At 33.4% G+C, this 14,028-nt stretch overlaps 1 protein-coding gene across 1 annotated transcript; it reads left to right on the top strand.

The window, feature by feature from the left end:
• The first annotated feature begins 5,296 nt into the window (after positions 1-5,296).
• On the top strand, positions 5,297-8,088 carry LOC105963243 (vesicle-associated protein 1-1). Its single transcript, XM_012987633.2, has 8 exons — positions 5,297-5,542; positions 5,670-5,740; positions 5,877-5,958; positions 6,432-6,547; positions 7,015-7,155; positions 7,298-7,339; positions 7,430-7,507; positions 7,670-8,088. Exons 1-8 carry the CDS (start codon positions 5,491-5,493, stop codon positions 7,775-7,777), a joined length of 690 nt encoding a protein of 229 aa, XP_012843087.1. The 5' UTR covers positions 5,297-5,490; the 3' UTR covers positions 7,778-8,088.
• Positions 8,089-14,028: the final 5,940 nt, after the last annotated feature.

Below are 14,028 nucleotides of genomic sequence, written 5' to 3'. Positions count from 1 at the left end.
AGTGGATTTTGGCAAACTGTTCTTTGATACTATTGGTCATCTTGCTCAGAAAATTTCACCCTCCACTCACCTCCCCTATCCTTCTCTCATCTATTCCATCTTACTCTCTCAAAACTTGGGCCAAGATGACTCAGAATATCTTCACACCCCACAAGGCATGATCACTGTGTCTAGAAATTTTCTGAGGGCTCCTCATGTTCAAGATCTTCCTTGGAATGGAGATAATTTTCTCTCAAGTGAATCATGTCAAAATAACCTTGGTAATGAGGGTGTTGCACCTCATGTTGACAACACTTCTAACCTTCTTGTGTCTGTTCCTAGAGATCTTCTCTTGCAGCAACTTACTCATTCTCTAGCTCAGATTACCTATCATCAGTCCATGGTGGAGCTGATTCAGAATGCTCTTTCTGATCAAAAAGGGGGAGAAAAAGTTCATGAGGCTGAAGCAGGAACATCTCACCCTTTAGATACCAGAGGCAGAAGGCAAGGAGTTAATGAAGAAGAGGCAAAGAATGAGGATGAAGAGGAGAGCAGTGGATCCAGTGCAAGTGATGGAGGAGCAGAAGCTGACACTGAGGAGACTTTGGAGATTCTAATCTAAAAAGTTTTCATGAACAATATTTTGATTTTGTTCTGTTTTTTTTTTTTTTTTTTTTTTATTTTCCCCTGAACTTTTAATTAGGACTGCACTTTGATTATTTCTTGTTTAAGTTTTTGTATTGATGGACTGTCTTGCTGAATTTGTTTTGAATTGATTTTTCTATATTATTTTTGGTATGTTCAAATTCAGGGGGAGTTTAAGCAATATCTCAGGGGGAGTTCTAGCTAAAATTTAGTTTTAATCAGAAAGTTAAAAAGGGGGAGTTTGAAACACGTTTTTGTATTTTACAAAAATGTTTTTAACTCTCTTAATTTCAAACTAAATTTTAGTTATTACTTAGTGGGCCAAGTGTTATCACTTAGTGGGCTAAGTGTTGTGACTTAGTGGTTTTTTTTCTAACTTCCAACTAACCCACTAACCCATTATCTTGAGTGCTCTTGTGGTTGGTTTTCTTGCAGATCATGGGCTGAAGAGTGGAAGCTTGGCAAGTCTATAAATACCAAACTCAAGACTCAAGATTATCACAGATTTCGTGAAAACAAAATAGAGAGCTGAAGTTTTAATCTCGAGAATTTTAGTGTGTTTTCTAGGATTTGTTGTACGTACTATTTATAAGTACATTCTTTGAAATCTAGAATTTTTGATATCTTTCTTTTAGTATCTAGATTTGGTTGTAAGAGTGATCTTGAAAAAGATTCACTCATAAGGAAGAAGTTTTCGCACTCTTCTGTTTGTATTCTTGGAATACTGATTTTAATATATTTTCCGTTCTGTAAAGGGCAAGTTCACAAGTCTTTACTTGTGAACATTTTTAATTCTGAGTATTGTTCTTTTGTCTTTATATTTCCGCTGCATGTTTGTTCAAGTGTCATAACACCTTCAACAACACCTCTGTATTAAACGAATTCGGGACCATAAATTCTTTCATATAGCCTATTATTTAAAAAAAAAAAGGACTTGATAAATATCGTTTCAGTTATAAAAATATCGTTTTGATATCAAAAGTGATTTTGACAATTTTTTAGTCTTGCAAAATTCAAACATATAACTTTTAATTAAGGCTTTGCGTTAGCTTTTTAATCAAATTGAACCACTAAAATTTGTCGGATGACAAAGATATGCATGAACCAATGAACACTAAAATATTTGGCAGTGGTTATGCATAACTTTGTCACCCAACATACATACAATCTAGCTGATTACAGTTGAATTAAAAAGCTATCGTAGATGACTACAGTTTGTGTGTTTTAAATTTTACCAAAATCAGACTGAAAAATGATCAAAATTACGTTTAAAGTCAGAACAATATTAGTAAATTTGGAACAACGTTTAATATTTATGGTTTTTTTTTTAAATATAAATTCCTTAAATAGTCATTTAAGGCCTCGTTTGGTTGGCAATATAAGATTAGCCAAGATAAGATTAAATAATCTAATGAGACCCAATTATTTTATTGGAGCTTGAAAGGTGCAACAAAAAAAACTCATTAAAAGGCAAGATAAGCCAAGATAAGGCAAGATAAGCCATGATTATATAATTTTGGCGGGTCGACCCGGCAAGTTATTGAGGATACCAAACATTAAATTAAGTCCAACTATTTAGTTAATCATGGCTTATCTTGGCAACCAAACGGGGCCTAAACATATTGTGATTCGAGTTCTTGAAAACTAAACACTAATTTAATACTCAATTTCTTCACACATTAAATTTTAATTAAAACCAACTAAAGACAATTAAAACTAATTAAAGTAATTGAAACTAATAAAATATATAATTTTAATCTTACAAACATACGAGCATTATTTTTTGGTAGACAATTTAGTGTGACATTATTTTTTAATTCACTATATTTCTGGATATAAGAATTTTTAATAGAGTTTTTTTAATGGATTATTTTTTTAATTAGATTATTTTTGATATTTTATCCCAATTTATTTCAGTAGTCGCATCGGTGGGCCATATGAACTAGGGTTGTTCATGGGTCGGGTCGGTTGATTATCGGCCGATTATCGGCCCGACCCGACCAACCGACTCTTACAAATATGTAAAACCATTATCGGCCCGACTATTGTGAGTCGGGTAATGGTTGGCAACCGACTTTGTCGGTTGCCAAAACGGGTCGGTTGAAATTATCGGCCAATATCGGCCACATTAATTAAAATAAAAAATAAAATATGAAAAAAAATTATGCTATTCCTCTATCAAAATTCAACAACAAACATTCCAATATTTCATGCCCAAAATCAATTTCAACGATATCACATGTTACAAATTAAATTTTCAAAAACAATATAAAAACTAAAACGAATCACTTTAGCCATTCACACTTTCACAACACAAAATTCTGAAACTTATAATTTTAATTTGAGAAAATGAAGAGTATAGTTTTTTTAGTTGTGTATTTTTATTCATTTCACCGAAAGGTCAAAAATTAAATATTGAAACTAATAGTCGGTAAAAACATAAAGAGAAAATTAAAAAAAAAAAAAAAAAAAAAAAAAAAAGTCGGTTGGTCGGGTAATATCGGCCAACCGACTTTTCAACAAATTAGAAACTATACCCGACCCAACCATGCATGGGTCGGTTAAAATTATCGGCCCGACCAAAACGGGTCGGTTGGTGGGCAATTATCGGCCAGAATAGTCGGGCAGATAATGGGTCGGTTGTCGGGTAAAACCGACCCATGAACAACCCTAATATGAACACGGATATCATAACAATGAAAATTGAAAGACAACACAAAAAGGAAAATAATAAATGAAATAAAATTAGGGCAAATGGCAAAAAGGCCCATCACATGTGACTTAAATGCATTTTGGTCCACAAAAAAAACAGTCTCTCAATTAAGCCCATCCCCATGTCTTTAGTCTAAAATACCCTCAATAATATAATTCTTATCAATTCCACCAATTATGCTCTAACTTCCTTAATATTACACATTGACCCCGGATTTAAACAAATATATCACATTAACCCCCAAAAGTTTTTTTTTCAGAAAATAATTTTTTTTCTGAAATGTTTTTTTTTCCGGCCAGATTCTGGCGTTGAATTTTTTTTTTTTTTTTTTTTATCTTTGGAATTTTTTTTCTTAGAAAAAAAATATTTTAATTAATATTACTGTCGTGGCTACTAAATTACTGTCTCATACAGTAATATTACTGTTTGGGACAGTAATATTATGAATATTATTTTTCCGAACAGTAATATTATTAATATTATTGTCTAAGACAGTTAAATTACTGTTGGAGACAGTAATTTAACATCCAAGGCAGTAATATTAATTAAAATAATTTTTTTTAAGGAAAAAAAAAAAAGTCAATTAACTGTCTCCGACAGTTAAATAACTGCTGGAGACAGTAATTTAGCAACGAATACAGTAATATTAATTAAAAATATTTTTTTTAAGAATAAAAAAGTCAATTAATAGATAAATTATTGTCTCCGACAGTTAAATAACTGCTGGAGACAGTAATTTAGCAACGAATACAGTAATATTAATTAAAATATTTTTGAAGAAAAAAAAAAAACAAAAGAGCCAATTAACAGTTAAATTACTGTCTCCGACAGTTAAATAACTGCCGGAGACAGTAATTTAGCAGCCAAGACAGTAATATTAATTAAAATATTTTTTTTAAGAAAAAACGAAATTATAAATAAAATAAAATAAAATAAAATAAAAAGTCAACGCCGGAGACCCGGCGGTCAACGGCAGTTGGCCGGCCGGAAAAAAAAATTCATGAAAAAAAAATGACCGGCGGTCAACGCCGGCGACCGGCAGTCTCCGGTGGTAGCGGGTCAAAATTGGGGTCAAAATTGAAATTAGGGTTAAAATTGGTTAATTGATGAAATTGGGCTAAATTGGGGTGTAAATCATGAAATTGGAGTTAAATTGGGTATCAATGAATTTGGGGTAATTTTGGTATATATAAAAGAATTTTCCTTATTTGCAAATAAGTTTGAATGAGCTGGATTTATTTGAAAGACAAAAAAATTGGATGTCCCTCTTTTAATTAAGTGCCCTTGTCATGGGCCTATTTGCCATTACCCCCATAAAATAAAACACAAAAACAACATTAAAAAAATAGGATAAATTATGAAAACTCCCCTAAACTTAGGTTAAATTACAAAATCACCCTCACCTATCCGTAATTACCAAAATACCCCGACATTTGTCGTCGTCTTACATGGACCCCCTTATAGTGTGATTTTTCACGGAATCTATTTGAGTCGAGAAATTATGTCCGAAAAATGTCATATGTGTATTTTGCCCTTGCAGACGTGTCATTTGTAAGCTATTTTTTAAAGACAAAATAATCTTAGGGGTCCTTTACACGGAATATTTACTCTTATTAAATAACACCCCTTCACAACTTTTTAATATCACCATTACCCCTCTGAGGTTAATTTTTATCTTCAAAAAGTGGCATAAAGAAATGTCACGTCTGCCGAGGTAGAATCAGTAATTTTCGCGAAATATTCACCAGAATCAAGAAGATCCCGTGAAAAACCACACCGTAAGAAGGCTGGTGTAAGAAGGGAATCAACGTCAGAGGAATTTTGATAATTACAAATAGGTGGAGGCCTTTTTCATAATTTTAGCCTAAGTTTAGGGATGTTTTCGTAATTTAACAAAAAAAAAATTAATATAATATGTTCTTGATTCAAAGGCTAAAACCACCGCTCTCCTTTCCCTCCAGCTCACATCCAGCAATTTCCGGATCACCTCAAAACATTTCTTTTTTTTGTTTTTATTTTTTCCAATTTTCCCCCAAATATTTAAACTTTTAGGACAAGAATCAGTGCTGTTTCTTACCTTCTCTTCCATTTCAATCTCATTCAATTTTCACATTTTCTTTTTTGTCAATTATTAAAAAATAAAAATAAAAAAAATGAGTGCCGGAGAGCTTCTCGATGTTGAGCCACTGGAAATGAAATTCCCATGTAAGTATTTTTCCTCCGTTGATCTGAAAATTTTCATTTAATTTTACACCCTTTTCGATTTTTATTTATCTTTCGTGATTTGTTTAATTTAATTTTTTTTTATTTTTAATTTCTGGGATTTGATTAGTTGAGTTGAAGAAGCTGATCTCTTGTTCTCTGCAAGTTTCGAATAAGACCCAAAATTATGTCGCTTTTAAGGTAAATAAATTATATGTTGTCCGAATTTCGGGTGCATTTGTTGAATTCATATTTTAAGGTGAATTTCAGGTGCATTTGCTGATATAAGGAATTGATCTATTTTTATTATATTTTTGCTTTCCAATTTCGTAATTAGGTTAAAACGACGAATCCGAAGAAATATTGTGTTAGGCCGAACACTGGCATTGTGTTGCCGCATTCAACCTGCGATATTATCGGTAATTTTATCGGCCCGTCTCTTTATTTTTACGAGAAATTTTGATTTTTGTTCATAGGGGCAAATGATGCAATAAATGTTGAAAGCTATGTATAGTCTAATTTCTTTCAATTCAACTTGCATTTGTGTTTGAAATAAGTTATTCGTTTCATATTTAAAAAAAGATAAAAAAATAAAATATGTAACTAAAGTCGATCATTGGTCAAGTTCTAGTAGCTCGGATTATTTATTTATTTAATTCTAAATCTTTTGCTTATGGAGGTAAGTACGAGTTTGGTTGTGGTTTGTTGAGTCATTGAGCGAAGTGAACACATGAGAAGAAATTAAACTATCCAAAGTGTTTTCGAAACAATTTAATGAAATCGAACATCATTTTAAACTATTTTTTTTCTTCGGGTTTTTATTTTATTTAGTAATTAAGTTAAGTGTAAATTATCTGCTTACGGTTTTTGATATAAGCGTCGGTTTTTGTAGTGACAATGCAAGCACAGAAGGAGGCTCCTGCAGATATGCAATGCAAAGACAAGTTCTTGCTGCAGAGTGTAATTACGACCCCCGGATTAACTGCCAAAGACATCACTGCAGAAATGGTTATTTTATTCTTTTTTACCAATCCAATGCATTTATTCTTTTAATTTAGCATTAAAATTAATAAACAGTTCTCTAACTCTTCGGTTTAGTATTCATTAACAATAACATTTGAGACGATACACATATAGAACTTGCTAACAAAGCTAATTCGTATCGAAGAAAAGAACTACAGTAGAACCTCGATAAATTAATAACCTTATTTAATTAATATTTTTTCCCGGTCCCAATTTGAGGACGTGTTAAAAATTATATCGTTAAATTAACTGGTCCCGACTGTATTAATTTATAGAGGTTTACGTGTATGAATAAACAAACCCTATGCAAAATTAATGGTTGGGAATTAAAGGATTTTGTCTACATTAATGGACCTCTGTTTCGAAAAATCAGTCGAATCATTTCTTTCAATTAAAGCTGGATAATGCAAATTATTCAATGGGATAAAATCGGTGATTATGAATTATTGTAGTTTAACAAGGAGCAAGGGCAGGTTGAAGAATGCAAGTTGAAAGTGCTATACGTTGCGCCACGTCAGCCTCCTTCTCCAGTTGCCGAAGGATCCGAAGAAGGTTTTTCCCCAAGGGCCAGTGGACTGGAAAATGGCTCAGAGGTTTGTTTCTATATTACTCTATACTTTAATTTTTTTTTTATAATAGCTTTTCCTATTTCTAAAACAGCTTATTATAAGCGCTTTTTATTTTATCCGAAACATGTTTTTTATTTTTTATTTTTTATTTTTATTATTGGCTCAGGTTACTAGAATGTTCGTTGATAGCCACGACAAATTACCAGAGGTAAACGTCCTCTCTTTCACTCACATTTATAGGATCGTATAAGTCATATAAATATAAACATACGGCATTTTTTATTGTTTTAATTATCAGGTCAAATCTCTCGTTTCGAAGTTGACTGAGGAAAAAGCTGCTGCAATTCAACGGGGTACCAAACTTCGTCAAGAACTGGTGAGAGATTTACTGGAGATATTAATATTAAATGATGCATTTCACTGGCAACTTAGTCTTGCAATTTGTTTGGTTGTTGGAAAAAAGGGAGCGTTTGTCTTTTCGTTTTTTAATATTGGACATTATTACTCATTCTTTGGTCGTTGAATTGTGTTGTAATAGGAACAATTGAAGCGCGAAAAGAACAAAAGTGGAGGAGTATCGATCACTTCCGTTCTCGTTATTGGCCTTCTTGGTATAATTTTCGGGTACTTCATGAAAAGGACATAACCGTCTTTCTACTAGAATCTTCTTTCTTTCATTTTATTTTTATTTTTATTTCCTACTTATTTTATGTCTCTCTTTATATGTACCTATGAAGAATATAGGAACAAAAGAGAAATTCTTGAGGGGCATGCTTTGCTCTATGTTAGATTTGTGGTAGCTATTGCTTTGTGTTTTGAAAGTAGCTTTTGATTTTTCTTTTTAGATATTGTTTTGTGTTTAGCCTCATGTCACATTGATTTATTGACAATTCTTTTGTAACTTGGATAAAACATTTCCGTTTCAATGGAATATATTTATGGTATTTTTACGGATAATTACACTTTTCGTCCTTACTCTTGTCACGTAAAACAATTTTAGTACTCAAACTTTTATCATCGTGAATTTAGTCCTCAATTTACCATTTTTCGACAGTTTATGTTCGACTGTCAACTTTCTTAGTTGACTTTGATGGAATTGTCACGTGCGCCGCACGTGACGTCCATGTGCCTGTTAGAATTGAGGTAGAGCACACTCCTAGTCCATTTGGCAATCTGAACATGAGGTGGAGTGACTCCTCATTGTCTACTCCCTATTTGTATCTCAAATCCCTAATTCTCCATAATTCCTTATGAACATATATTCTACCTTCAAATTTTCTTTTCGAATTCTCCAATTGAGGTGAATTAAGGCAAGCCACAATCGCCAGACCTAATTCCAGATTGATTCGGGCATATTTCAACATTTCGACCCACCATAAAAGTCATCCCAAAGAAAGGCAATGCCCAGGAAAATAAAGTACCCAAGGGGGAATAAACATGCGAGCAGTGAGTAGACGGTCGAAGAAGCTACTCGCGGAGACCACGAGAAGACTGACGAGTAACTTGCGAGCAACGAAGCTTCAGCCGGCTAGTGGCCCAACAACATTTGATGCACGTCTCATCACATTCACTTCAGGAAAAGTTTGTCACACAGTTAACAAATTGACAAGATATAGTTAATGGCATTGGAATGGGATTTTGGTTCCGGAGATATTTTTACTGGAGAGATTAGACGAATTTAATTGAATTGAAAGGAGAATTGAAGTTCAACTCTACCCTATAAATACAGAGTGTACGCAAAGCCATGCATGATAAGAACACACACATTATCACTTATAAACTGCAAATATGAACTACGAAAGGAAAACATTAACTTGAACGTCGTAGTGCTAACTCCAGCTTAACTTCGAACCCTTTTTTTTCTTATTTTGCAGATTTTAACTAAACACATATTAATCCCAGAGTTGATCAAGGATTTGACTTGATCACAAATGTTGGAACATTTGTGGAGTTGAAATGTCACAATCGCGCTACAATAATCTTCGATTTTGATTAGTTTCTCCAAAGTTGTGATTGCATGAAAGAAAAAACAAGAACCAAAAGAAAATGAGGAGGAAAATTAAATGATCAACAAAAAAATCACATTTTTACAAAATTGATTAAGTAAACTCCAAATGTGTATTACTCATTCTCAACATTTTTGTCCTAAAATCACGCAATGCAAGAATTCGGATTCACCTCCGATCGAACAAACTTGGCAACTAAATACTTTGGATTCCTTATAGTTTTATGTATTTATGGGATTACAATCTAGGGTTTGAGAAACCTGGTGGGCAATTTGAGGATATGGAGAAGAGTTTGGGTTTGCTAGGGTGTAGGGGAAAGAAAAAGAAAAGAAAAATTGGAGATTTGAGTGAGAGAAACAAGGGAAGATAATGATGTGTAATGGGGTGTGTTCCAGCTCAACTGTGGCTGCCACATCGATGTTACATGCAATGCACGTGATAATTCCGTCCAAGTTAACTGGGAAAGTTGACGGCTGAACCAAAAGTGTCCAAAAATGGTAAGTTTGAGGATTGAAGTTGTGGCGACGAAAATTTGAGGACTAAAATCATTTTAGGTGACAAGAATATGGACCAACCAAAAGCATCATGTATTTTCGCTTATATAATTAAATAAAAATTGGAATACTTTCACTTATATCCCTTCTACTAGTGCATAGTGTTCACTTATTTATAATTGGTACTTTTTATTGCAATATGTTTGTGATGTGACCGGAATGACCAATATAAGAAATAAGGAAAAATAATGGATGAGGCCTTTGAAAGGAAGCCCAACAAGAAAGCCCAGGTCAAGCCTGAAGGACCTGAAAAAAAATGAGTACTGGGAGGAGCCTTTCGGCGTTAGTATTCCGACAATCAAGTTACTCGGGATATTGATGGAGAAGGAAAATGTATAATTATGAGAGTAAGGTGTTGTATAATATCCTATCTTGTACCTTAAAACTGCTATTTATACCTGCTTTTACGGTGAGGAGGTAGAGTCCTCTTCCACGTTTGACCATACCCTCACGTGGGGTTGACATGATCTCCCTGAGCCATTTGTGATACGATCCTCACAAGCTCCAAGTTGAAGAATTGGAAGAAGCGAAAGCGTACAATTTTATAGAGTTTATTCGGGTTGGAATTGAAGAATAAATGCTTGAATAAGGCCTTTGAAGAGTCATTGGTTTGGAATTGGAAGAAAAGAAAACGGAAATTCGTTGGACAAGTCGAATTTCAAGCATCCCGAAAGTCCCATATGATTCTGGCAGAGTTTACCATTCGGGTTATAACTCTCTCATATGACGTCCAATTTAGGTAATTCAAATTGATTTGGAAAGCCAACGTGAAGTTCTACAACTTTGATGTTTTGAGAGGAGAGATTCGAAGCGTAACAATGTTGTAATTGAGAATGAAGTTCATGCACGTGCACAACCAATTGTCTACGCGAGATTAGAAGGGTGATCAAGAAGCCGACTTGATGATCAAGTCACTTAATTTAATTATGCACGTTTTTAATTTATGATTTATTATATTTTTATTATGTTAGAGTCTTTTATGGTTAGGATTTGCTTATTTATAAGTTTCCTTATTATAGATTAGGTAGGAGTCATTTTTCTTGTGAAAAATGAGTCTTTTTAGCACTTATAAATAGGTTGCCAATTTGGCTTATTTTAATGGACGATTTTTTTATGAATATTTGAGTATTTTGAGAGTTAATTCTCCTTCGCTGTTCTACAGCAAATTTCGGGATTTTGCAAGTGGATTCTTGTAATTTTCTTCGCGGCGTTGACAATAATGGTTTCTAGTTCTCTATAGCTATGGGGTCATTATTCATTGTTTCCGCCAAACTTGAATCTTTGTTTTTTGGTGTCTTCGATCTTGCTTCCGCGTAAGGTATTGGGTCTCGTAACAAGTTCTACGGGGTTCGTATCAATTTGTCTGCTGGTTAGCCATTATATCGTGCAATGAGCCTTTTAGGTCCTGTAAGACGAGGGCTCGTTTGCACGGGTGAACTTGTTATCGAGGTCGCTCCGCTCCCTGAACCCACGTGGGTGGTCTGTGTTCTTATCACTGCAGGCTTTTTGCTTTTGCTTTAACCGCAAAGATAGTCCCATCTGTCAGTCGTCCATCCCACGTGAAGAGAGATGATGGGGCGAGTGGGCCCTGTTGTTTTGAGGGCCTTGGATCAGTTCATTGGGTCTTGCGTGAGCTTTTCTCTTAGTGGGCTCTAGAGGGTAATCGGGCCCGAATCAGTTTGTTATAATTTAAATATAAAATAATCTTGTACATCTCGTGTGGACAAAAACTAGTTTCCTAAAAAAAAAAGGAGTTGAAGGAATTTCCACCCATGCGTGGATCAAACTAGTTTCCTTGACTGTAAAAATTTATTGAATTTAAGATTAAAATTGTTAATTAATGAATATATAAATCATATAAAATTAAAAAAATATATATACGAGTCCAAAAGCTAAATCGAAGTCTAAAATTATGTTTGATATAATTAAGCACTGAATCCTGATCGTTAAGAGTAGTATTTAAATATTGAATGTTGAATGTTTAAACTCGTTTATAACATAAAAATTATTGTATCTGAATAATATGAAACATTTGTCTAAAATGTATTTCTAAAGTATCTCTAGTAATACATTTTAGGTTGTTGAATCAATAATAATAAGTAGATGGCTTTGTTCAGATATTCACACCAAACAAGATTAATGGAACAATACTGACCGAATAAGTGATAAATACCAGTGTTTTGATATCGGATTAGACCGGCCGGTTGAACCGATTAAACCGCAAATCATTGCCTTGTTCGGTCTGATTTGGCCGGTTGAACCATAATTTCGGAACCCAAATCAAAATCGGATTTTTTGCCCAAAATTGTATTTTTTTAAATAAACAAATAATATGGTCAAAACAACGTCTTTTGACTACGCAGTTGGAAACAAAAATCAAAATAAAAGAATTAGAAATTGGAAGACATGTTTTTTTTTTTATCATAATTTCTATAATATTTGAAATGATTCGGCGTGATATGTGTGTGTGTAAACGAATAATAAGTTTGATTTACATTTCAATAAAAAATGTGTACGAAAAAAAATATGTTTTACTTCCTATAAAAATTAGGTATAAAGAAAAAATGAAAATTCTGGTCGGACCTCGGTTGAATCGGATCCAACCGTGACTCAGTAGCTTATCAGGTCAATGTCGGATCGGATTTTTAAAACAATGAAAATACACATTCAAATGTCATTAAGAGGGAATCAAATGGAGCCTAAAACTTTTTAGATCCATGCTTAATTATGAGAGTTGGAAATTAAATTTGGCACCAACAACAATTGTTCCCTAGATATTTATGTATGTGGTGTAATAAAATTGGAAACACGCTGTATTGACCAAGTCTTTCTATTTTGTTTTTCGTAGGAGCCGAATTGTTTGACCAAAACATTACCACAAGTGGACTTTTGACTTTTGAAAATCTAATCTACACAAAGATTTTCTTAAGATGAAACAAATAAGCCATCAACATCTTTGAGAAAATTTCAATTTTTTTTTTTTTTTTTGGAAGTACAATAATTGTTCTCGAATATGTTTACAAAACTTTCCATTTTAAAAATTAATTTCGGTTCCAAATTAATTATAATGGAAAAGACTGTTTTTAGACCTCGTTTGGTTGTCAAGATAAAATTTAATAATCTCATAAAATTCAGTTGTATTATTGGGCGTTCGATGATCCTACTAAACTAAATATGACTAGAAGGCAAAATAACATGATATTTGCGAATTGACCCGATAAGTTATTGGTGATACCAAGCATCAAACAAAATTCAATTAGTTAGTTAATCATGACTAATTTTTTCAACCAAACGAGACCTTAGCATTCTGATCGTTTGGCTTATGTTCCACAATGATCGCTAAGTAAATATATAATATAACTTCATTATCTATAAATGTAATGGAAGAAATGAAAATTTGAAATTATTTTTTAAATTAAAATTGAATTCAAAATAAAACAAAAATCTAAGAGTTACACACATAATATATGTGTGTCAGTGTGTGTGTGTGTGAAATTTTTAGTTTTAAAATATTTCTAAAAAAAATTAAAAAATTTGTTCCGATTTCATCCATAGCGATATTTCTCAACATCATGATTTTATGCTCGTAAGAGTTGTCTAATTGGTGGAGTTGGGGAATACGCCGTGTAACGACCCGAGTTAGAATTTAGGGGGTATTTTTAACAAAAGCTAATAGTAGTGGGCTTTTTGTTAAATAAATTCTGGTGTGGACCTTATATTAAAAACACTCCAGGATTATAATTATTCATTTGAATCATCTCAAATATGTGCTCTAATCTACTTAAATGTATTAAAGTGTCTTTAGATAATTATAAAGTAATTTTTCATGAAAGTGAAATTTTAAATTTTAATAAGTTCTCCCATAGTTATGTGTTATATTATTTGACTTCTCCCATCGTTGTGTGTTCTCCCATAGTTATGTGTATTATATTATTTGACTTTTTATTTTCATTTAATATTTTTATATTCGGTTACAACATTTGTGCATTAAGTAAAAGGTTGTTTCTTTTTTTTGTAAATTACGGTTACCCTAAGCTAAGTAAGGTCAAATTATGAAAAAAAAACTCCTTATGTTTGGATAATTAGAACTAGACATGGCCCCGGGTCGGGTCGGGTCCGGTTCCGGGTCGGACCCGCCGGGTCCGGGTCCGAGTTTTGGAGGACCCGAAACCGACCCGCAGGGAGGCGGGTCCGGGTCCGGGCCGGTTCCACTCGGGTCCACCCGGTTCCGGGTCAGTTCCGGGCCGGGTCCGGGTCCGGACCGGATTTTTAAATTTTGTCCAAAATTGTTATGGATGAGATTCGAACCCGGGTCACAACAAACCTGAAATGAAATC

The sequence above is a fragment of the Erythranthe guttata genome, chromosome 1 (assembly GCF_056151865.1).
Source record: "Erythranthe guttata isolate IM_541 chromosome 1, IM_541, whole genome shotgun sequence".
Classification (NCBI taxonomy): Eukaryota; Viridiplantae; Streptophyta; class Magnoliopsida; order Lamiales; family Phrymaceae; genus Erythranthe; species Erythranthe guttata.
The sequence above is the reverse complement of the archived record's forward strand: the minus strand, read 5'-3'. Positions and strand labels throughout refer to the sequence as shown.